Source organism: Erithacus rubecula, assembly GCF_903797595.1.
Source record: "Erithacus rubecula genome assembly, chromosome: 2".
Classification (NCBI taxonomy): Eukaryota; Metazoa; Chordata; class Aves; order Passeriformes; family Muscicapidae; genus Erithacus; species Erithacus rubecula.
In genome coordinates, this window is record NC_136685.1 from 51,370,142 (window position 1) to 51,397,286 (window position 27,145).

Sequence of the window (27,145 nt, forward strand, 5' to 3'; positions counted from 1 at the left end):
GTTGAGAATGAGGCAGATTACTAGAGAGAAAGAAAAAAAAAACCAAAAAAACCAACAAAACAAACTGAAAAAACAAAAGTTTGCACATGCATAAGCAAAGGGGAAAATTTAATCTCTATTTCACATCATTGAGCAGTGTTCACTTCTGGGGAAGAAGGGCTTCAGCACATGCAGTGGTTGCTCCAGAAGGCAAAAATTGTAACATAAAGAATTCCACACCATTTCTTCTCCCTCTCTTAACTTTTACATCTGAGCTGACCTCATATGGCATGGAATAGCCCTTTGGTTAATTTGGGTCAGCTGGCCTGACTGTGTCCCTTCCCAGGACTTTGCCCACTCCCAGCCTCTTGCTGGGGGAATGTTGAGAGACAGCACTGATGCAGTGCCAGCCCTGCCCAGCAGTACCAGAACACTGATGTGTTACCAGCACCTTTCTGGGTACCAGTGCAAAGCACAGCAATGAGAGGGCTGCTGAGGGAAAATGAGCTCATTCAGTCTGACCCAATGCACATTTGTATAATATTTAGCAAGGACTTGGGTCAAAACTAGGCAGGTAAATGTCAACCTTGTGTTGATAATAGCTTTCAGAAAACTCCTCCCAAACAGCTGGAAAGGCTTTCTTCAGGCTTCTGTGAGTATTTCCAAAAGATCCATCACTCACCATGGCACATTTTTGCTCACTTCTCAGCTTCCATTCTTTTCCTAGACAAGTTTACACTCTTTCCCTTGGACTTAGAACAGTTTACACTTAAATCAAAACAAACTACTACGAGTGTGTTAAGGTGAAGTACGTTACTTAACATAATCATCTGAATAATTCAAAAAGTATCAGTAGCTGCTAGAGGAGTAGAACTCAGATCTTTTGGCCTCTGCACCCACTCTTGCAAAAGATCCTGGTCTGCCGACCTTGTGAAGTGCTACCCCACCATCTCCCAGTGACAACAGTAAACACACTTTCCCATGCATTATTGTATGTAAACTTCCAACAAGTCAGGATTTACACTTTTCTGAAGAAGTCAAATAATTTAGGTGGGTTTAACTACATGGATAACAGAAGAGATTCTGTAATTAAGTAAAAAATCCAAAACAAGCAAAACAAATGCTAGTAAAAAAAAGTATACAAACATAAAATGCACATACATATGAAAGTAAAGATAAAAGGAAATCCCAGGAAGGTTTTATAGTGAAAACAACACAAGCCCTTCTGTCATGATTTACATGCATCCCCAGAGCTTTTTAAATAAAACTGTATATTCATATAGTGAAAAGCTGATAATCCTTTCTTCTATATGCATGTGGGATGATGGACTTTATAAATACTATGCATAATGAAAGTACAAACCATCAATCTGACATCACACCAATTCATTTCATACCAATATATTTGCATTAAATTATGTCACAGTCACAAATAAATTGTTATTCACAAATAGTGTCACTTAAATGTTGTTCTACATGGACTTAACAGGAAATTTATATTACTATACATTACTCCTGGAAAAAACAAGGCATTAACTGACACCAACCACTATAAAAATAAATTTATATTGCTTCAGTTTTCCTGCTACAAAATAATGAAAGTGGATGTAAACAGAGTATTTTTATTATTATTATACTCCATGACAGCCATGCACAGTATTACTATGCTCTGTGGTGAAAGTTATGTGCAGAAACATATAGAGTTATATTGGGAAAAATTCCTTTGTTGCAATCAAAAAGGGTAGCATATCAGCAGCAAACTTACAGCTTTTCTCTCAAAGTAGATGCTCATTTTCAGGAGATAGTGACAGTTAGTCTGTTCTACTGTTCAGATATTACCAGAAATTAAAATGGGTCACATTTCCATTGGCTTTTACTGAGGGGTTGCCATTTTTACTTTACTACACCTGGAGACTAAATTTTAAATAGAAGCAAGTTTTATATATTAAAAAGGAAAAACAAAACTAGAACTGCACTTACTGGTCTTTACCATAAGAGCATTTTGCACAAAAGGTGGTGGCAAAAATTACATCTTTGGAAAATCACTCAAGTTGGACTATTTGCAGTAAAGAAGAAAATACTATTGAATGTTATTGGGAAAAAAGCTGATTTTATATTGACAGTGGTGTAGATGCTCTACTTGACATTTCTTTTCCAGCCCCAGTGTCATAGTTTAAACCCAGCCAGCAACTAAGCTCCACCCAGCCAGTAGCTCACTCCTCCCTCAGCAGCTGGATGGGGCAGAAAATAAATGAAGAAAATAATATGAACAGCAATGATAAAATAATTAGAATATATGTAACAAATTCTGTGCATTGCAGTTGCTCACCACTCACAGACTGATGCCCAGCTGTGAACCCTGGCCAGGTTTCTCCCCAGTTTATAAGCTGAGCATGATGTTCCATGGTATGGAATGTCTCTTTGGCTTCATCAGGTCAGTGCTCTGGCTGCATCCCCTCCCAGGCTCTTGTGCCCTTCCAACTTAGTATAAACACTACTTAGGAACAACTGAAATATCAGTGTTTTATCAACATCAGTATCCTCCTAAATCCAAACCTCAGCACTGTACCAGCTACTAGGAAGAAAATTAACTCTATCCCAGCTGAAGCCAGGACACACATTTAGACAATATACAAAGTATTTCACTCCTCTTTTTTTTTTTGTCCCCTAATTATAACATTTCCTCTTCCTCTGCTGTTTCCCAGACTGGCAAGCCTGGTGGACTTTTTCCAGAAGCATGAATAAGGATTGGACAGTAATGAGTAATGATTGGTATCTTAACCCTGCATCATAGCTCTCAATATCTCTGTACGGAGCAGAATGAGCCACAGCCTCTGAAAGATCAGGGGACCTCATTTGTGTCCAATGAGCACATGCTCTGCCACAGACCAAAGCTCTCTTATACTTTAAGCCACAAAATGGATACTTGTCCTATTCCAAGTGATCCTTTTCAATTAGTTGTTTGCCTACTGTTAGGTGACACACTCCCTTACTGGTTATAAAATCACCATTGAACACTTTGAGCTTCACAATTTGCTTTCTTTGTAGCTGCTCTTTTAGGGCTAATGTCACTACTCCTGTTAATCCACTGCCTTTTGCCTCTGTTTCCAATTAAAAATTAAGGAAGCATTTATCTGCTTTAATTCCATTCATCCACTGCTTTACAAAGGGTCCCTCTGAGTGGGCAGCACACTGGTCAACAGGCAGCTCCAAGAGCATGTGCACACTGATGATTCACGCTAAGTGTGAAATTCACTGCTGGCTCTTGTACTTTGCCCCAAAGAGCCAAACACTGTCTTTGCCCAGCAGGTATACAGCTCCAGTTTGCATGAGCCTTCCCCTACTTCCTTTATCAAATTCTTCAAAGTGTCCATTTTCTGTACAAGCCAGGAAAAGCAGTCAGTCCCTGTCATAGCACAGATAATGCCAAGTGCCTGCGGACTCAGAATAGCTTTCTTCCAAACCTAAGTAGCTGTGTGGTTTCTCCCCAAAGTGAAAGACATGTTGTTTCTCTTTTGTAACATGCACAAATTTCCATTTTCATCATCTTTTTGCAAAACTTGTTTAACAGTGTCTCATTCAGTGGTGTTATTTTTACGTGGAATACAACTTCCTAGAAATACTAAAACATACTTTAAACATTAATTCCACCTTCCCATGTTAAAAAGAAATACTGAAACCACCAAGTATTCAGATCTAGCTCTGGTCAAAACAAAGACTGTTTCAGACTGTCATGGTATTCCTGGGCTTTGCTGTCTTGCAGATACTGAATTACAAGCTATTAAAACTTTTCTCCTTTGTCAGCCATTGTTCCAAAGATCAGAAGCACAGCTTTTGAATCTTACCTCATTCTTCTACTAATTGTTTCTTGAGTTAATTCTGCTCCAGGCATCATATGTTATTGAGTTACCACTCAGTATTCTGATAGATCTGACCATTTCTGAAAGACCCCCCCAGCCCAGCAGCACAGCCTTACATAATTGTGAGTCTTAGTTAAAGACAGAGATCCTCCCTGTCTCACAGAGGAGGCTCATAAAAGTCCAGAGTCCTCTGCTTTTAGGAAATCTTACAAGTTCAGGAAAATGTAAAGATCCTGGCAGATGGGAGGAATTGACATGAAAGATGTAATGAGATGAAGGCCAAGGTTAAAACATAACAACAATAACTGAAAAGACAAAAGAGACAGCTTGGAAGCATGGGAAGTATGATGAAATACAGAAAATAAGGGAAAAATGGTAGAGGGGAAGAGAGACAGGAAAACATGGCACAGACATCTCTAACTCCAGGAATCTAGAAAGTTTGTACTTGTTTAGCAGTACCTTGTGAAAAGAAAAACAGCACTGGAAAGAATCCAACACTACAGAAAAGCTAAGAAAAATTCAATTATCAGTTGTCATCTGTAAATTTCAAAGTTTCTATTTATGAAAAGTATACAACATAAGTGCACAGTTTCAGAGAATCATGTTACCTGGTGCTGTTTCTAATTAATGTTATTTGCAAAAATGCAGAACATAACTCTATTTCCTCTATATTCCTTCTCCAAAATGAATCACTGATAATGCCTCCATGATATAATTAAAATTATGGTTGCTCTATAAAACCTGCAGAAACCATGAAGACAATGCAGCTTCATCTGACCACATGTGAAATGTAGGGCACAGAATCACATACATAATTGGACCTCTCATCTTCTTAGTCCAAATCCTGCTTTAGGCTTCAAACTGTGCTTGGAAACAGTTTCAGATAGTTGATCACTCAGGCTGGAACTAAACTAGTGTTGTACACATAAGCAGTCAGGTACAGAATTTAGTTTACTCTTGCTATGAGAGCTCAAGGAAAAACTCAGGTGTGAACCTCTCAGTACTGTACATTGTCTGCAAACCCTGAACTTTGAAGTCATGGCACAATGACTTTCAAGTCACATAGACTTTCAATCAATCAGTAACACAGAATTAAAATCCCAATAGTTTCCCAGGGTAAAGCTCACAGAAAGCTATTTTCAGGTCACAAGCATTATTACCACCAGCACATCTAAATATAGGTACCTTTTAAAATGTATTAGTCCCTCCATGAAAACATCTGCTTCAGTTTACCCTGGCAACTCCTGTTCACTGGGTGAGGCTTCTACATTACACTACTTGTGACACAAAGCCCTCCCAGCTCGAGGTCACTGATAGCACACTGTCAGTGTGTTAGCTTGAGACGTAAACCTGCCTTATGTGCACCATCTTCCATGAAAAATCCACATCAAAACCAGGAGACAAAGTATATAAGCTCACTTAACTCTGCTCCTGACAAGTACTGACACAGTGACCATCTGCCATCTCCACACATCTAACAAGACAAAGGCCATTGGAAAACATCACCTTTCTTGAAAAGCCACTTAAAATGGAAAAGAAATTAATTTTCCATTAACCTAATAATACCACTTCTACTCTAAGGAAAATAGCAACCATACATACCTACAACGTAATTACAAACACAGAAATAATTAATAATAAAATGTTTAAAATTAACTTAAAAATTAATTTGAATTTAATGAAATATTCTAATTCTGTACTTGTCAATAAGTCTTCATAGATGCATAGATGCATCTGTGTGTCTATACTTTTCTACAGCTCCTCATATTCTACCTATTTAATAATTTTTTCTCTCTTTATTGCAACAGTAAATATACCCCTCTTTTACTCCGCATAAAATTGAAAATATATGGAAAAACAGCACTACCAGACTCTAACATATATAAAGCCATATTTCCCATTCATTTATTTTGCAGGCAAGTAAACACACTACCTTTTTCAATTTTACCTTTTTATTTATCTACAGTCTTACATTAGTCCAAGTATTCCATTTTTGTTACCTATAGAAGTATCTATTTCCATTTTGCTGTTATCAGTACTTTCACAAATCTAAACATAAGAAAAAGAAACTAAAACTATTTTTGCTACCACATTTTAAATATTATTAGGGAAAAATATAAATTTTTATTTTAACATCTTTGATACCAAGATTCATAGCCTAGCCTCTGAATGTGTCACCATTAACATATCTACATCTATTGTTTACTTTTTCATAGTGAGGTAAATTCAACTGTCTTGCTGAAACTCTGTTGAAAGCATTTTAAAGAAGAATCACAGAATATCTGGAATTGGAAAGGACACATATGGATCACTGAGTTAATTCCCAAGCTGTCAAAATAATAATTTAATTTCATAGGGGGCTTTAAAATAGTTGACAGATAATATATTCTGTGACCTGCAAAATAAATTATTGCTCAAATACATGTGCTATAGAGGTTTGAAATCTTGAATAGAGTCTTTAAGCACTGAACTCAAATATGATTTACAGAATTAACTTTCAAATACTACACCTAATACTGTGAAGAAATCCAACACCACCATGTGTTTCTCATCACCTGCATTAACACAAGTTTCTGAAAGCCTGGAAAGCCATCCCCCTTTTTTTTGCAGAGAGAGAGACAGAGATCCAGTTTGACTTGTGCTGCATGGGCAGTTTTGGCTGCATATGCAGGGTGACAGCTGTAATACCTTCATAGCTACCATTTTGGGGCTAATTAATACATAAAAGAAGAGAGCTTCCACCCTTCACAATACATATTGTAACACACAAAGTCATTTCCTTCCACCTGCCTAGACTGGACTTGGAGGTAATTTCCATAAGAACATTTAACATACCATCTTCATCTGTCTGGATAATGGTCTCCTCGCTTTCCTTCCTCCCTTCTGGGTTGGTTAAGATCATCTTGAGGCTGACATTTGTGTAGGGAGGCAAATGATCCACAACATGCTGAGGTGCTTTGGGGTCCATGTCCAAGCAGTCTGCTTTGCTCTCATTGTGCCCACAGAAGTAGTGGTAGCATATGGTGACATTGAAAGTATGGCAACGAGTGATGTTGTAACCCAGAGATTCCCAATCCACAGCAATGTGTCTGGCCTGGATCTCAGCAATCTTCAGTGTTTTTGGTGTTCTCATAGGTTCTAGAAAATAGAGCATAATGAAGAAAACACCATTAATGTTCCTCATCCAATGCTGAACTGTAGCTGGTAGATGGTACATTCAGGAATGTGAGAGTAAAGTATCATCCTTTGGACAGGTGACTGTATGAAAAAATGCTCCTTAATTTTTTTTTTTTTTTTTTTTTTACTTCATTCCTCTTTGTCCTGTCTTTGCAGGCTTAAATCAGTGATGGAGACTTGGCAATAGTGAGAAAAAGAATAGTAAATTATCAGTAGAGCAATTCAAAGTGATTGAAAATACAGGCAACAGATGCAAGAAAAGTGACCAAACGTCCACTCAGCTATCATTACTGGCTTCCCTTCTTGATTTCCCCCTTACCCTTTCCCTTTTTTTAACCTGTGTAAATTAGATAATGCATCATAACAGTAAAGAGTGAACTACATTATAATTTATCATGCCACAAAGCAACGCTGCATACTAATTATACTAATTACCTTACTATATTAGCAGTTACAAAAATGATGCAGATATTAATTAGTGTTTATTATTTTAGTAGTGAAGCTATTCATTCAAGCAAAACCCCTCAGAAATAGCACAAAAAAGTGCTTTTGGATATTCTCATTGCATCCTGATTCCTTCAAAACCCCAAAAACCATGATTACTCTGAGCAAGTGGTCTCTGACCTGCTCACCAATCTCAGCTGCTCTCCACATGTGCCTTTCCACCAGCAGAGTACCTGATGCTCCCCAAGTGGTCATCAATCTTTCACTGTCTCTCTAGAGCATTCATTCCTCATGCAAGAGTAACTTTTATTGTTGAATTTAATTAAAGTGATTGCACAATGAAAATCATGACCATGACTGTATATACTAGAGTTTCACTGAAAATATGTCCTGTTAATACATGGTTCCTCACCAGAGAAAATAAAGCTTATTGTTGATATAGTTTCAGCCTTGTGTCCTTTCTGGTTTAAGGTCAAAACAGTCAAGACTGTTCAAGGACAGCAAATGCAGGATTTCTCTTTCTGAGTATAACTATTCTTTCTAACTTGCATTTATGAGTTTCAACGAGGCAAAAACTAGCCAAAAAGCACAGATGGTATATTGAAATAAGGAAATGTGAATCAGTGTAATCTATTCAGCATGCAGTTTGCCAGACAAACTGCAAACATTTAGTTTCAAACATCAAAACAGCGGAATTCTAAATATAACATAAAGGTACTTCAAGTAGCATGATGAGTGTTAAGGATTAAAAATTACACCTATTTGTTGCCATGATCTATCCTTTCTTCATTTTGAACAAGCACATATATTACCTTTGCCATTAAGCACTGATTTATCATATATACAGTGAAAAATGCAATTAAATAAGACTTCCTGGGTAGCAGCTCTCTGAACACACTGTGTACTGTAACAATAGAGTTTGAAACTGAAAGATAGCATTGAAAAGGTCCTTGAGAGATAAGAGACTTGAAGAGAATGAGAAAAAAACCAGGATTTTATAGAGAAAACAATGGCTGGTGCTTTAGCAAGCAGAGAGATGTTGTGAGGTGGTCATGGAAAAAAAAAGTGTAGCAACATAGCAGATCTACTGGAGGAGCTGATAAAGGTCTTCAAAGAATCAACATTCCCTTGGCTACTGCAAGCACTTGGGGAAAAACTGAACACACTCAAGTGCTACGGAGGAAGAGAGCTATTAAGACAAATACATAAATACATACATATATATTTCTGTATATATATCCAAAACCAGCCTTTTTCTCATATGAATGACAGTGCAGACTCTGATTCAGAGTCTGAGGCCTAACAGAGTAAACATACCTTTACCAAGGAAATGTGTTGTAAGCTAGGTTTTCCTTCTGAAATTGAATGATTTTTCTTGTTTTAGTAATTTCCTCTTTGTTCTCCTACTCCAGTTTGTGCCTCCGACCACTCCCACTAGAGTTGGAATTCAAACCTGAACTCAAAATTTACTGGAATTAATACAACATAACACCTGGTGTCTGACCATGAAGTCTGAAACTATTACTGTTTGAAGCCAACTAATCAGCAACAGAAAATGCACAACATTTTCATCTTGCATCTCTCATGACAAGCATTTACACTATGCTGCACAGCACTTCCAAGAGAGAAGCAAAAAGTAAAAGCTTTGTTAATCTTAAAGAAAAATTATTTTACAATTCTATGCAAATTTTACAAATGTGTCACAGCATCAGAGGAGATACAGAAAAGCATCCTTTATTCACCTGTCAAAAAGGAAAGAATGAAAGACAGAGTGTGATCTCGCTTTCTCACAACTATTCCCTTCTTTGGCAGAAATTAAACAACTTCTGCAATATTGAGATGGTAATTAAAGTCTGCAGAGTCTCTCAACAGCTTTAGTAAACTCTGCCAACTGTCCCACTGCTCCTAAAACGATGCTTTAAAAACACAATTTTACTCTTTCTTCTGGGCAATGTTCATCTTGGGAATCTCTAGAGGTAAAGACCAATTGTTTTAAACTACCACACCACAAAGTCTCCATCTGTAGCACCTCAGTAGAAAGCAATCTTAGAATAATTACTTTTCTCAGATAAAGCACTATTGAATTTTTGAGTGGGTTTCCCAAAGATCTCAACCATCTCATTAAGAACAGTTTTGATCTCAATGGGAACTAATAGCGTTATAGTGTTCATCTCATTTTTTTTCCATTTCCCATCACAATTTAGGGTTTGCTTTTCACTGAAACATTTCTTTAATCCTATTGGGATTTTATTTCATTTTATGCATTCTCTCCTGTTTTCTTTATATTCTTTGAGTACTTCTAATCCAAATAACTCAATTCACCTCTCGTCCTCCCAGATTTTTCCCCATTTTTCCTCTTCAAGTCACATCTAGAATTTTTATCCAAAATACATGAATTTCCAAGCACATGAGTTCTTACTTCTTTATTGAATTTCCCATGTCAAGAAGGCACCCTATGACAAAGAGGGAAGAAATAGGATGCACTTAAAATACCTGTTCAATCCTTAACCTGCCCCCTGGAGTGCCAATAATGATGGCAGAAGACAATCATTTTCAAACACTAATTTACCAATTACCCCTGTGAGACATGTAAGTGGTGTTAAAACTTTTCTGTGAAGAGGAGGAGGCACAAAAAAGGTTAGTAGCTTGTTCAAAATTACAGAGCAAATTACTGCCAGGGCCACAAGAAAACTGAACTCAGCTGCCAGGTCACTGATGGCCATCAGACACCTAGCAGCAGCAATGCATAGAGCTCATTTACAATGTTTTTTAAAAGGTTTTCTTAGAACAAGTTGGAAAAAGCATAACAGTGCCCAGACGCTAATTGAATATGTGAGCATAAGGACATGTTATTTGAATAACAGTAATTTGGCTTATTCTTTTAGAAAGATTTTTTTGATTGAGAGCTTTGAATTTGAATGAAAAAGTTGGGTGTATTTTTTTTTTTTAATTTTAATTAATCCTGTATTTAAAATTTTAATTTTTTTGGGAGAAGATATTAATAATTAATTTATTTTTTTCCAAGCCTATTTCTCCATCAGATAAAAGGCTGGAGGGAGTTCTTTTGTGGTGACAGCAGAAAGTATGCAGGAAATCCAATATCCTGTGACTGCATCAAGCTCTTAAATATTAACATCCTGACTGGCAGAGTTAGCTCTTCGAACAGAAACTGATCAACAAAGCATATGGAGGATTTGGTGGTGGTAGCAGGGTAGACCTTTAGAGTCTCATGAACACCTCTAAAGACAACAGGCCCCCTTCTGCCAGACCCTGAGTGCCCATGGGCTGCTGCCATGACCTTCACCCCATTTCCACCTCTACTTATGGCCAGCTTCTCCCACTGCCCTTTGCTTTTAACACCTGGCAATACCCACCTCTGTTATCTCCCTGCTCCTCACCCCTGCTTTGTGTCTTGGCACACAAACACTATCAAGAGCTCGCTGACTCAGACCTATTATCCAATCTGACTGTTTCATTGAACCAACTAAAAACTGAGGCATTGGGAGAATATCAAAGCAACAGAAAAACCAGAATGATAAGGGATCTCTACGTTTGTACAGATTACTAAACACTCAATTGTTATCCAGAAACGATATAAAAGAATTACATGCATGTGACACTCAATCATAACAATTTCTGGATCAAGAAGATTTAACCCAACCTTATGGGATAAAATAAAGAACATTTTAGTAATTCTCCAAAGGTTAACAATAGAGGGATAGATGGCAAAAGAGACAGAACCTGTTGACCCCATACAACCTCTCAACTGCAGATGATTTAATAAGACACTCCAGATAGCAGATAAAATGAAATTCAATTTCTTTAGTGCTTGATAAGCAACACGTGATATGACAGGTCAATATCAAGCCTCTTTGTAGAGATTATCTTCACTTACATAGAGATGGGAGTGAAAACAAAAGCCTCACAGCTGCAGATGCAGCAAGGTGAGAGCATGCATTTCCTCAGAACCTCTTTTTAATGATAATACATATTAGCCTGCTGTCAATCAGAGACAAAGAGATGTCTCAAGAGCTGTGAAAAAATCCTGTACAATGAGACTAGCAAAGTGTGTCATGCTCTGCTTCTGCTGCCTTTCCTCAGCAATCCTAGATATTGACTGCAAGACAGTTTAATTTCCATGTACCTTGCAAGGTGGAGGAATTAGATCTTCTGACAAGCAACCTGAATGCACATTCGTTCACATGAAATGGAAAACAATGGACAAATTTTAAAGCACAAACTTTTCAGATAAAGATGATGCTTCTCAAAAACCAGAATGTCCCGTCTATACACTGTCTGTGTATTCAATTGCTTAATAGTGGTTGGCTTTTTCATCCTTCTTCTCCCCTTGAACTCTTTCTAGTCTGTCATTACACTGAGGAGCTGATTTCCAATTTCTGGTTTAACCACATTGACTGATTCATATTAAGTTTGAGATCAACCCAGGTAGCCTTCATTCATGACACTGGAGGTGAAAACTAACTGGACTTGGAAGGTGTGATAATGCACATATTTGTGCATTTGAGGGAACTGCAGAGAGATGTGGGGCTTATGTTAAAGAAAAGCTCTCATATAGAAAAGCAAATGTACAACCATTATTTTAAAAGTGCCAGTAATAACCCCATAATTTAAAGCACACTTTCTCACCAAGTCTCCTTTAATTATCTTGCCTTTTAAAATAAAAAGTACATAGACAAAAGGATGTCCTCATATTTCTGCTAATAGTCTCAGTCTGAACAGCCACTGGAATTTCCCAGACCCTTCCTCTACAAGAACATGAAGCTCCTTGTCCTGTAGCTTCTCCTGACCTTTCCAGGGTAACTTTTTGCTCAGCAGGTGGGAAATAAAAAGAGGATTATTCTAAGATGTCACCATGGCTGTTGCTCTTTTCTCAGTTCATGAAAGGTTCTGCACAACAAAATGTTTCCAAAACAAACAAACCAAACAAATAAAACCAAAAATTAAGCCAAAACAAACAAAAAAGTTACAGTCCTGTTGCTGCAAAGAATTCTTCTGAAAGACCCCTGATAGCAACCTGGAAGAAAGCTAAGAGGGAAAAGAGCCAAAGGAAGCAGAACCCACATAGGAATAGCTGTCAGAAGTGCAGTAAGAAAACAATAAAAAAAGGTTTCTCACTTGCTGCATTAGCCTCAATTATTACGTTTGTTATTAGTAAATTATGAAACAGGCACAAAGGATTTTTATATAGACACTAAGCACCTCACATCATAAACTTAGTTAGGACTGCTGAATAGAGCGGTGTATGACTCATTAAAAAGGACCAAACTAGAGTTAAATATTTCAAGAGACAACCACAGTGTCAGCAAGAACTATGCACATCAACTGTGATCACTTCTGCGCTTCTGGGGCTAATGTGCTGTTGTCAAAGGAGCAAACTCTAATTAAGTTATGTTATGAAGAAAGCTAACAGAAATCCCTAGGTAAGGTGAGCTGTACTAGAATATCCATGATGAAGCCCCTGAGTTTCAAGGATTATTAACCTACAAGTCCGAGAGAATTTTGTTCAGATTAACTCCCAATAACTCCTTTAACAATATGATGATACAGGAAGATCCTTCAGACATCCCAAAATTGCCATGCATTTCAGTCTGATTTTCATAAATCAGTCTGTCTTTATGACAGAATAATTCTTTCCAATTCTATTCAAGCTTCCTGTCTGCAACTGGTAGAATTACTTTGAAGTAAAGGCATGAAACAATTATCAGCTTTGGCCCCAATTCTTACTACATAGTGACAGTTCAGGAACTACTTACCTTCAGTCAGGGACTCTCTTCTACCTACTTGATGTGGATTCCAACCCAAAACCACACCTCTTTATATTACCAACTGGATCAATATTGATGTAGGATAATATAAGGCATCAAAATGTCCTTTTCATATGTTATTGGAATAAAATATATTGGAATAAAAATATGGAGCACCTGAAATCTCTCATTCTAAGAATCAATAAAAATCAGGACACCTGTCATGTAGGTAAATGCAAGTTGTAAAGTCTGAGGTACTGGGAAGTAGGGTTTTTTGTTTGGTTGCCTTGATCAATCTGTTTGGGACCTCTTTTTTTTTGTAATGTTGTTTTGTTAGTTTTTTTTAAAATCTTGTTTCACATCAGCATAAGATACCTTATTTTTGGCAGCCACATTTTGAAATTCAAACCCTTCAATCTTTTTAAACTAAGAAGCATTAAGAAATAGTGAACACCAAAGGAAGAGAAGTTAATGAAGTTGACAGAAGTAGTACAATTTGAAGTCTTTTCAGAAGTCTGACAAGAAAGCAACAATTAACTGCTATATATTCCCACAATAAAAATCATAGGGATTGCTGGGCATGTCCCTTCTCAAATGTGTGACACATAGATAATACAAAACAAATAGAGATGCAAACATAAAAAGAATTAACTTTTAGTGCATTAGTATGTCCATCTGTTTATCTTGTGAAATATGAACCCAGAATAAATGAAACTATGGTATTTATATGGTGCTAGTACTACAGACTTATTTTGGTGCAAACAAAGATTATAATGCAATTGCATGAAAAATCTACTAATTTTTTCTCCTTTCACTTTATCTAGTGACTGATTTATTAAGACATCTTACAAATTTCTTATTGACCACATACTTCAGGGAGCTGAAGAAAACACCTGAATTATTACATAGATAATCAGCTCTACTACACTAGTTTCAGTAGCAATGAGGGGATATTCAGTTTATTTTAGAACTTTTTCAGTGCAAAATACAGCCATCCCTACATCATAGGTGCAGTAAACAGATAAATACAATTGCACTACTGACAATTATTTGCCCATTTTCTCTTGATAGTATGTTTATTCTGTTACCTCCATGCATGATTAACAGCTTATACATCCTTAGCATGTAATCAATAGCTGCAAAGTCTCGTATTAGCTTGAGAGATTAGACATCCCTAGATAATAAATTCTCTTGATTTCTTCAGTTTAGCTTAGCTGCAAAAATCCACTTTTTCCCCCCTCCTTTCTCCTTAAATCTGAGTTTAAATTAAAAGGAACTATATGGTCTAGGGAGGGAGAGGAAAAGCTGACATTTTCTCTTTAATCTCATTCTTCCAAATAAACAAAATCTATCTGATGGTATAAAACACAAATCAGCATGTCAACAAGTATCAGACTGCAAGAGTAAACACAGGGGAAGCCTGACAATACAAAATGCCTAGGAAACCTGTTCAAAACTGCAATTATGAAGTTTAATTTTAATTCTGTAATTTACAAAACTATTAGTGATAGGGAACAAGTGAACCTTTGATGTGAAACATCAGTACATGGTTATGTAAAAGCAGAATAGAAATATAATCTAAAACAATAACAATGATAATATAAAGAATGTGTAGTGTGTATTTACACACACATGTATGCACTTTTTACCCACCTGAACAGTGAACCCAACTATTCAAGGCTATGAAGAAAGCACTTGCAAACATTTATTTGAACATAAATCGCCATTATTGCTTAGGTGATATACTGTTCATTTCTCTCCAATACACATTCATAAACATGTTTTTATGGTTTTGTTTACAAACTATATATTTGGGAGCTTAGGATGTAATGAGTATTAAGCAAAATGACTAAGTTGGAGCAGTGTGAATAAGCTAAACAAGAATTTCCTATGGATATCATTTAAGCTTCAGTTTCTTTCTCCTGTACAGAAAAATTTCAGTCCTCCAAGTTAGGAAGCATAAATACCACCACATGAAATAAATGAAAAAAAATGTGGAATGCAGTCTATAATAAATATGTAGTAAGAACAAAGTACTTAGACTGGGAAAAAAGTCCACATTCACCGCTCATAACTAAGAATTGAAAATTGCAGGCAGTATTTATGATATCCACTTAAAACTTATACAAATGTTCATGTGCATGTACACTGATAGGTCTGTGCTGATATGTTCACTTCCCCACATACATAGAAACCATCCATGAAAATTCTTGTTCTCTGTCTCTTCACACTTACTGAAATAGTCTCAATCTGATTTTCTCCTGTTTCCCTTTTGTTTTACCTGGTTCCTGCTGCCCCTGGGTCCTTGGCTGAAACCACCCACCCTCCATTCCACTGCCTGCAGACCACAAAGCCTTGAATTTCTACCTTGGTCTAGCCCAGGAACTAACACATCCAGTGCTGTGCTTGTGTGGCAAAACCCAACAATGTGTTGCACCTTACTCCAACTCCTTTCACAAAATCTATAACACCTACATAGGTGTTATAAGACTACATAGCACACAGTGTATATATTGTCTAGTGAAGGGTATCTTTATAAAATGCATATGATAAACCTTGGATGACACACAGATTCACTGAGCTGTTTAAAACCAGAAGTGACACTGTAACATACAATGCCTCTGTTGTATAAATTTTATCCCTCCAGTGAAACAATCCAGGCAATTTATTTTTAAATGTTGAATGGCAACCTGTAGCTTCTATTGTACAGAAAAATTTTCTCTAAGCAGCTGGAAAATTATTTAATGAATTTTCTTAATTTTCTTCATTGGCTCATACAAATTTAAGAACACAAGTTCACAGTATAAGCGAGCTTGTTTTCTTGTTTTTTTCAGGGAATAAAAACACTGAAGCAAAGAATTCCTCTAACATTAAAATTTTGGATAAGATCAGAAACCATTTTAAATTATACGTACAATTCAAAAAATGCTGGGAAGGAGCCATGGGGAAAATTCTTTTCTAAGGTGGATACTTGTCTACTGTGAAATTTTACCATTTTTGAATTTCAATGAAATTTTATTACTGAAGTCACGTAATCACCTGCCAAAGTTTGACTAAACACGGCTAAGAAAACTCCTCAATCTATTGGTGAATCACCACTGCCAAGTGACTTCTACAACCTAATACTTGTACAAATAATTTTCTTAATATCTTAATTTGATATCTCTTTAGAAGTATTTTAGACAATTTTCTGCGCATTTTAATGATCCCAATTTCAATTCAACTGTCCCTTGATGTGATGTACCTGTGAAAAAAAATTGCATTCTTTTGTCAGCAAGCAAAGCACTGTCCATGATGTGCTAATGGAACAGTCATGACATTTTCATTAGAAGATATGCCCCTAAATTGATAATTTCTAGAGAGGAGCCTTTTTTTTCCTGAAAAGTTCTTCAAAACTTTGTTTTCAGAAAGGGAAAGAATGATAAGGAATATTTACTTTTTATATTGTCTTCCTGCCTGGACAAAATTGACATGGTATCAACTCTCTTTCCTAATACCATCTGGCTGCAAAAGTTTGCAAGGTTATTTTGGGAAATGGCACCTAATCCTGCAAACCTTTTGTTCCTGGAGCAGACTCAACATAAGCAGGGCTCTGCAGAAGTGAGCTCACAAGCACCTCTTAGCCACTGTGAAAGAGGGTCCTTGCAAAAAGAACACAAAAGCAATGAAAAGGCCTTGTTGACAGAGGCACTGGCAAGCTGGGGAAGTGTTTTCTAAAATAGGCCATGCAATTCAAATAATATTTTTCCATTTAGCTGCATAAAATACTTTCAAGAAATTGCCCTGCTGTTTCACTTCCAGCCATTTAGTGTCCCACCAAGCTATTCTTTCCTGTCTGAGCAGAAACATAGAAAATATAAAATAATTCAGCTAGAGTAAAATAAAATAATGTATTTTAGAGACAATCTTCCCTTTGCAAACTTCCTCTGAACTCTTCTGGCTTATTCCATGATCCCAAGACACAAAAATATTAATGAAGAATGATCCTAGAGAATTTTCTGTCAACAGTAAAGATGGACGAGTCGTAACACAAAAAGTTGGCAAACCCAGCAAACAAAAAATAAACCTAGATTTTGTGGATAATAACTTCCCCTCCTTTCAAAATCAGGTGTTTTTATACAAAGTTATTAACTAATGAGAAAATGTTTTTACTTTATAAAGAACTGGTGGATTTGCCAAATAAATCTAATTTCATTCACATGTAAATGTAAAGGATTATGTCTTTGCTTGCAAGAGTCACCATCCCATTTACTAAGTGCTTTCTTGTTCTAGATACCCATCTAGAGGCCTACCTACTTCAAGTTGTTAATCATATTCAATAATTCCACCACATTCTGACTTTCAGAAAGATATTGTACTAGAACAGTTGTCTTGGCTTCACTGTTAGAGCAAAGCAAGTGCCAACGTGCTACCCAGACCAGCTCTGCTGCAGCATCACCCAAGAGAGTGTCAATCACGCCTGCTGAGTAAGTGGAGCATTAAATTATTTTTTTAATGCCTGTGTTGTACATGCTGAATCACTGTCATCATACCCTCACAACAGAATGCAAAGAAGGAAAGGCAGCCAATTAGCCAAGTCAAGGCAAATGCACTATTAATTTGGAAGTGCAGGCTAATTGCTGGACACCAGCACTATGCTGTCACTTAAACCAGATTTATTGCTGAGTCTAATAAATGTTTAAAAATAAATAGAAGAACAATCCCTTTCTCTCACCTTATTACTGAAAGATTTAAAAAATTCCTCTGGGTGTCTGCCAGGCTTGTTTGTGATTTTTTTGGCACCCCATCTTACTGCTAACCTCTTGGAGATTGACATAAAAAGCACACATGCAATTTACTACCATCCTCTCTTGTCACCACGATGAACCCACTAGCTCATAACCTTTACCAACAAACATAATAATTTGCAGAATTAAGCACCTACAGTAGAATGCCTAAAAATATAAAATCATTCAGAACTTGTTTAAAGGCTTTTATAACTAGCAATAGAGTTGGGGTTTTTTTTAGCTTTTTGAGCTAATTCTACTCATATCCATATCCATTAATACCAGCTTGTGATGCTAACCTTATTCTCCCACTAGCCATATTCTCCATAACTATCTTTTCCTCCTCTGCTTGATTTGACCCTTGAAGTTATGGCAGCTCTTGCCTTCCAAATTTCCCTTGCTGCTTTAATATTCAAGCAAAATTGCAATACTACTGTTAACTTGAGCTGAAACAAAGACATGTGCTAACAGTGAAAAAAAAAAAAAAAACAACCACCAAAAAGGCACAAGAATGTTTGCTTTCCCAACAACCCTTCACTTGTTGCTTTTGACTTGGATATATGGGGGGCAGATGAAATCACAGCACCATGGAAAAATTCAGCTTGGAGGGGACCTCTGAAGGTCATATAATCCCAACTCCTCCTCAAAGCAATTGTATCAGATTGCTCAGGAACTGGTCCAGACTATTTCTGGATATCCCCAATGAGGTAAATTCTGCATTCTCTCAGGACAATAGTCATGGCAGATACATAGGAGGTATAAATGTGACTTCAGGGCTTGAGCTGATTTCCTCAGCTGAGGAAATCTCTCTCTGAGAGAGCAGAGAATTCCACAGTTCCCTAAGAAAGCATTGGATTCTTTTTTGTTCCTGATCTTGCTTCACAGTATCTGGCACTGACCTCTGTTAGATGGTGAGGCTCTTCACTACAATATCACAAAGTTTCACTTCGATTGACACACACCTTTAAAGTTCACAGAATTACCAGAAGCATTTTTTCCTATTAAAATACTTTTAACTACAGTATTTAAGGTAAATTAGCAAAATAAAGTTGAAAAGAACTCAGGTCTCCTCTTTGCAAAGCATGTGAATGTGGCACTTAGGGCTGTGGGTTTTATGGTAGACTTGGCAGTGTTAGGTTTATGAGTGGATTTGACAATCTTGAATGTCTTTTTCAACCTAAATAAGTCTATGATATCATACTAGAGAACAGAGAAAAATCACTGTACTTTAATCTGCATATTTTACACCACTATTTAAAGATATTTGGCAAGGGGCAGATATCTAAACAAAATGATTTTGGGTTATCTGTTTAATAATACTTAGGATATCATACATATCTACAAGAAATTTGGTGGTGGGTGTTTTAGAGGGTTTGGGTCAGATTTTACTTTTACTAAACATTGTGATAGAGCCCAAGAACAGAAATCAATTATCATAAGCGTGCAGTGATGCATCTAAGTGCATTGCCTTTACTTCTTAATCAAATTACAAGTAAGATGGAAAAGGCCAACAGTTATATAAATGTACATGGCATAGAAACCCATTTAAACATCTAGAAAAAAAATCAGGTATGTTGGACTCATGTAAGAAAGTGGCTAATATCATTCTGTGAGCTGTGCTGACATTGCAATCACCAGTGTGATTAATAAAATTTATGCTTTCAGTCTTTTCTCACAGCTATAGTACCATGGTAGTGCAGTGCTTTTTCAACATTGTGACAAAATGACTAATCTCTATTAATTGGTTTTGAGCACAGGCTTTATACAGAGACTGAAGAGAGCAACAGAATATGTGATTTTCACAGCTAAGCATTTAAATCAAGCCATTTACTAAGAGGGTGAACTTGTTTACTTAATAGTGAGGTCTGTCTACCATCAGGTATTTCTGCCAGGATTGCAGGACTGGCTTATCCAAGTGACACATAGTCTGCAGGGAAGGGGGCCATGTACTCTGAACAGAGAGAATTTCAAGCCCAGCTCCTAAATAATGTCAAAGAAAAAGTCACCACAATAAAAAAAATTTCCAAGCAAAGAATATAATCTATGCTCTAGTTGCAGCTTGGGTCCTGAGGAATGTGTCTCTCAAGTAACAGTTCCAATAGGCATTCAACCCAAAGGACAACAGGCTGCTTGTCTTCTTTTGGACACAAACACTACTGCCTAATTAAGCAGTGTGGATAAAATGAAATTTCCTTCAGTTGCTTCAGAGTTTGGCAAGTGTTTTTTATTTCAAGCTGCTCTCCATTTAAATTCAGATATTTTGTTTCTAGACACAAATATTCTCAAGGTAATTTATTTGAAACGTCTGGTTGAGCTCTTTGCTGTTGCTGGCTGTGAACCCTCATTCTTGCTTGGCTATCTTGATCAGCCATGACTGAGTAGCTTGCTAGGAAAACTGCTATCTGTGTTAGAAAGGATCTAACATACTTTGATCTGGTTTTAATTCTTTTTAACGTGATTAATAGATCCTTCCTAAATATAAAATCCTGGAGGAGGAAATTATCCATAGATTAGTAAGAAATTAATGCAAATTACATAGTCCACAGAAAAACCAGCTTTGTCTTTAATAGAACTGGTTGGAAACAAAGCTTTATCCAACCTGCTGTTTTACAAGCTTCATTATAACAATCAGCATTTGGCATTTGAGAAAGACATTTAATAAAACCAAACGATATCAGATTATATTGACAGCAAAATGATACTGACTCCTTGCAAAAGTGAAGCTGTAGAATTAGTGTTATCCTCATTTCCATCTGAGTATGAGAATCCAACAACTTTCATTTCCTTAACATTCCTTGAAAAAAGACAAGAGGATGAGAAATCACTTTAATGATACTGTTATGAAGTAAAAACAAATGATGGAGCTGTAGCTATGATTACAATTATGGCTGTGCTTTGGTATCACACAGCTGATAATATCCCAGCCTTATGTGTCTTGTGCTGCTTCTTGAGTTCAATTTCCTTCAGATAATGTATTTGAGTTCCATAATATGCCTCTCTGGTGAAACCAATAACTGAATCCTCTGGTAATTCCTCAGGGAGTTATAATTTATCGCAATTGTCTGTTCCCACCACTTTTCTCAGTAATTTATTCCAATGATTAATAGCCCACTGTTAAAGACAAATAATTGTGCCTTACTTCTAATTTAAATGAGCCTGACCTCAGCATGCAGCCATTTGAGGTTCTTACATTTTACAGCCTCTAGAGGAAAGAGGTGTTTTGTACCATGTAGTATTATTCCCCTGTACAACTACTGCGCAATTACCTCCTTCTTTCTGATAGACATATATGACTGAGAACTTTAAGTCACCTTTATAAGATTACATCTTAAGCCATTATTCTGTGGCAGTTTTTGCCATTCCTCCCAAATCTGCATCTATGTGTTGAAAGCATGGGCTCCAGATGTGCATCCAGTTATCAATACTGGTCATACTCACAAAACCACTTATTTTCTCCCAGCACTGACCCTGCTTTTCTGTCATACCACTACACAACTGCTGATCTACACCCCCCAAAACTCTTTTTGTGTTTCTGTACTACCTCTTCCAAATTCAAGTATTTATTTACATTCGTGTGTATACAGTAAGCCATACTATCTTTTCTATCTCTAAATTATTAGAGGAGGCAAAAGGTAAAAATGAAGCTTTAAATTTAAATCTCAAAGCAAGTACCGAATTCTAAGAAGTATAGTGTCATAAACTTCTACAGTGAGATAGTTTGCCTTTGCAGGTTCTCACTTCACAGCTCAAAATTTTAATGTCATTTTGTAATCCAAAGATGAAAAAAAAATAGAGATAAATACAACAGGTTAAAGGGCAATAGACTTTACCTGCAAACATATTTGCTAATCCACTTTGCTCATCACTCAAAATAAAGGCTATGAATACACATTAGTCTGAATTAAAATATTATAATTATTTCATATTATGAGCTGCAGGGAAAAAGAAAAATCCAGAAAAGCATGCCAATGCAGGGAGAAAGAGGACTATGCCTTCTCCCTGTATAAACACCTCAAAAATGCAGTCATGCTTGACTGCAAAAGACAATGATACAATTTTTCCTCAAAACCCAGTGCCTTGCTGAAAGTCACTGAAGATTCCCCAAGGAGAACTTGAATTAGAGTCAAAGGCCAAACGTAAAGACACCTCTCTGTAACCTAATCCTCTTGCCCATTTAAAATGTTCCTGCTGCTTCTGGTCAGAAAAACACGGCACTGGAGTTGTACTGTCAGTTTTACTTGTTTTTCTTTAGTGTTTTCAACACCAAATAACTCAAATATCTGAACAAATATCAACACAACTAAAATAAAACCAGATAACCTATTCCTTTTAACTCTCAATGCCAGATTGTTCTTCCCTTTCCAAAATACTCTCTTCTGGCATTATAATGGTGTTGAAATCACAAATAGGCATTAGAAATGTTGGTGCTACTTAATGAGTTTATATGGAAGTTGATTGTTTTTCCACTGTTTTCCAAAATGTTCTGGTACAGACAGGAATTTAGGTACAAGAAAGAGGCCTGTATCTTTTCAGACTTAGGATAAGCCTGAAACACAGCATGTTTGTCAACATCAGTACCTTTTAAAAAAATAGCCAATTTGTTCATAAATTAGCTCTAAAGAAAAATTTAAGCAGTAAGTAAAACAAGAGCAAAACAAGCCTTTTTGTAATCTGGATAAAATAAATGTCTTCATTCAGGAAAACATTTTACCAGAGTCTTTGTCTGTCACAGAGTTACTATTCCTCAGGGTCTCTCTTGACAGATCTGACAGCTCACCAGGGTCTCCAGGAGAATTCATCATCTGACATCTCTGCTTTCTCCATAGACATTCCTCTTTCCCCATCCCACCCAGCTCCCTCACACCTTTAAACTCCAAACCCTCTCTATTTTGAAACCTCAGGTGTGTCAGATTCTCCTGCCACAGGTTAGGAAAAATATTTTCCTTCTCTTTATTTGATCTACAATATAATCAGCAGCTCAGATACAGATACAACAACATCAGGTACTTGATTTCAGCACCCAGGCAAAAAATCTAAGACATTTTGCATTTTATTACTTGCAAACAAGAGATATAAAACTAGGGCACTCACCCTGAACGTGAAAGTGTCACAAAATGTGTTTATAGTCTTCAAATCAGAAAAGCATTTTAAAAACCAGGATTAACCTTCTGTAGAGCAGTGCCAGGACCTGTGCTAACTGCTCTTTTTCCTGGGCTTTGACCTAAATGGAGCATCTCTGAAGAACTCAGATTTTGTATGGACAAAAACAGATAGGACACAGCACCACCCAAAAAATTACACTTAGGCTGCCAACCTCCCGTTCCACTCTCGCACCTCTCTTCCACATCAAACCAAGTCACACTAACATTGGGAAACAGACAGGTTCAGACAGGCTTGGGTCTATGCTGTGTGAAGGAGTGGATTGCCTCCTCATTCATTTTTCTTCTGTCTTGCAGTTGAACACTCTAAATCACTAAGTAAACAAGCTATTAAATTGATTTTTTTGATTTTTTTTTTTTAATTGTCAAGACAATAGATGCTGAATTAACTGAGCCTTAAATAAAACAGGATTCTATCTGAGAAAATTTCACTGTCTGGATTGAATTAACACAGTCAAAGAATTCCTTAAATTTTCCCCTCTTCCACTTTGCTCTAGGAGCTGGAGCGCAGGAAAAGCAATACAACATCTGTAATAACAGCACACTAAAAACTTTCCAAACACCTCAGGGAAAATCCTATAAGTTATGGTTATGGCTATTCATAACAGAATAAACAAATATTTTAAACTATTCCTTGTACTTTATTCCCCCCCAACTTAGAACTTCATTACCTGATACACCGATAAACAACTAACTTTTAAAGCAGCTTTTATAATTCTTGTGTAGATAATCAGTATATTGAACAATTATCACATTTATTAATTATCACATTTTAGGTTCAGCTATTTAACAGATGTGTCTCCTGTCACAATTATCAAATGCCCTGGAGAGCCTTCTCCAACACACTTTGTATGTCCCTGCCAATATCACCCTCTGTTTTGTGTGCAAATATCACACAGTTTGCTTCCTTCTCCATGGTGCCATGCACAAGGTAATCCAGCAAATAAGAAAAATACCAGAATCATTTTTTCTCCTCTCAAACACACAGAACAAAATAATGCTATGTAAAAGAGTATAACAATTATTATAGATTTTTTTCAAAAATGCAAGCAAGGTTAAAACATGCTAAAATCAGCAATGCACAGCATAGGCATAGCAATCCATACTAAATAATTTTTACAGAAAATTAATTCTTTCCTTGAAATGTTGCCAGAAATAAAAAATCACCTTTAAAACCCTGATATAGTATTTCTAAACTGGTTGTGTTTTGTTAGCCAACTCTGTCTTTTAATACTAAACCTACCTGAAATATTAAAAAAAAAAATATTTGAAAACTACAGTTCATATGTGAAATGTGCTCCAGTTCACTACACACAGAACTCAGAATTAGCTTCCTAACCCTGAAAATAGTTTCAGCAAACTGACTTAATATTAAAACAGCTGCCATTTAGCACTGAAATATACAACAATCCAAGTGGTTCAAACCAAGATTTAAGTGGTTAGCAACACAAGGTACCCACTGCATACTGAACCACCTGCCCTTTCAGTTTATTATCACTTGTGATAATAAATGATTAAAAAAATGATCTAAGTATTTAATTTCATACACTTCTAACAGAAAACAGGAAAAAAAAAAAAAAAAGAAGAAAAAGAGGACTTTTTTTTGTCCTGGACTTTGAAATGCACCTAATATATTTCACTTTAAATTAATTTCTTCAGTGTTTCCTTCTGTTTAGCATTGCCCTATACTTTCAAGCTTGCAGTACATAACACACAATTCCTTCCTTTCCCTCAAACATATGGAATTGCTACCACAGCATTGTGCTATTTTCACATATATGAGACTTCTGAAAGAAAATAGCAAAATCTCAACAATCCTGTTTTGTCACTAATGCACAACTGATAAGCCAAGCAGCATTTGTCAAAACTGCTTCAAGAAGATCTAATTAATTCTCTATTCTCAGGACAGACATTCAGTTTCAAAGTATACTGTGTTTTAAAACCAACTCAGTCTAGAACTTCTTTTTGCTGAAATGGCACATTTCCATACTCTTCCATCAGAATAAAAATTGAAAAAAAAAAATTTTGAATGTTATAAAAGAAAGAAATTATGATACAATCAAGTCATACTGCAGAGACTTCAAAACTGTCAGATAGACAAAATCAGAGATGAAGGAGATAAAACGTCTTCTGTGGCAATAGAGGGATTGAAAATGATTGAATGAGCAAGAGCAACAAACCGACAAATTGCAGAGAAAAAACCACCAACAAAACCCTTGCTTTCCTTTCACATTGCATTTGTTTTGCATTTGATATTTACTTCCCAGCCACCCCATTGAACTATTATTAAATAAAAGCCTTCACATTTGATATGCCATGAAACTGCTACAATTACTCTCCGATAATCTTGACAGCTACCATTGACCTTTTGCCATTTGCTGTGATTTTGCATAACGAGAATAATGTGTGCGACATTTTTAATATAGGAAAACTTACGAAAGAGATTAACATTTTAATGATGAGGAACATTTCTTTGTGCTTCAGGTCTCAAGGTTGATCACCTATTGAGGTGGGCATGAGCCATGCCCAGCACAGGCAGCAGAGCCCATTGCTGGAGCACTGCAGCCCACCCAGGCCCTCCCAACTCTTAGAAGCACCATGGCAGGCTTTGATACAGCTCAAAGGTGTGTAACCTCTGCTTCAGCATCCAGCCAGCACTGCTTACAAACATTCTGCTCAGGTGCTTTTCATTCTATTCAGGTTTATGTCTGAGAGAAGTCTCTAGATTCATCTCTTTCTGCTCTTCCACATCCTTCCTGCTCTCTCTCCCCTTACACATGTCTGAAGAGGACAATTGCTGTGAAACCCAACAAACACTGCTGGAAACCATGACCAGCACCAATGCAGGAACCACCACTGTGTATAAAAATGACTTTCAATATGGACTTTCAATATTAAGGATGATCTTGGAAGCTAGAGTTTAAGCTGCCTAAATTGTTTAATAAATAGCAATCTTTGATGCCAAAGAGGAAAAGCTAGGTTATCAAGTAAATACCCCCAATCAAAATAATACAGAGCTGAAAAAATAATTTCGAACCAAGTTTAAGGCTTTGATAGCTCTAGATACCAATTATCAAGAAAGGTGAAAACTAAGGATCAGCCTCTGCTTTTGATTGTATACCTTATCCCTCACATTTATGGAAATGGTAGAATTTTATTAATGTCCCATTTATCTACCAATGAAAATTATGTAATTTTCCATAAATTCTTTTAGCTCTTCTTGTTTAAATCAAGTGCTAGGTGTAAGGCATAAACCAAAGAAACTTCAAAAATTACAATTTACTGTGTCTGTGTTTTACATATGCAAGCTTTTCTATTTGGCAATATTATTACACAAGACTTACAGTGAATAACTTTTGGGTTTTGTTTAAAAAAAACACCAGTTAAAAAATGAGCATACTTATTCATTTGTGCTCTTCTGGCCACAAGTCATCACAATCTGTACTAGAATCTAACCCAAATGACATGCAATTTACTCTTCTACATAAGGGAAGGAAAAAGTAATCTGGGGAAAAAAAACCCGAACAAAATCCAAGTAGTTATTCCAGCAGATGTCTCTTCCTCCCTGAACACCTATTTGGACTTTGCATTTCTCAAACATCAAAGTGAATTTAAACCCATTGTATTTCTCAGTGACTTTTTCCATAAATCAGATTATGTAACACCTGTGTGTCTCTTTCCCTCCACCTTCTGAGGTTTGGTATTGAACTTAGGAGCTGAATTTAGCTTTACAACATCACATGCAATAGGAGAGCCATTAACCTCCTTGTAAGTTCATAACCACAAGTCACTTTGCTGAGTACCTTCAGTGTTTAGAGACACCTCATTTCACAATAAAGGGCAGTTAACACCTGTAAGGCAATTATATCTACCAAATGTTGTTGGCCTGAAATATGAATATGTAATTGTTCCTGCCATCTGTTAATTATACTAGTTGAATCACTTATTTAATCATATACATTTACTTGACATCTACAAACTTTTTAATAGCTTTC

General features: G+C 36.5%; 1 protein-coding gene across 4 annotated transcripts in view; it reads right to left on the bottom strand.

The window, feature by feature from the left end:
- Positions 1-27,145, bottom strand: part of PTPRK (protein tyrosine phosphatase receptor type K) — a 374,772-nt gene that overhangs the window by 83,608 nt on the left and 264,019 nt on the right. For all 4 annotated transcript variants that reach the window (XM_079332191.1, XM_079332189.1, XM_079332188.1 and 1 more), the window contains exon 8: positions 6,675-6,977. In XM_079332191.1, coding sequence (XP_079188317.1) covers positions 6,675-6,977 — 303 coding nt within the window. The remainder of the gene's footprint in view (positions 1-6,674; positions 6,978-27,145) is intronic.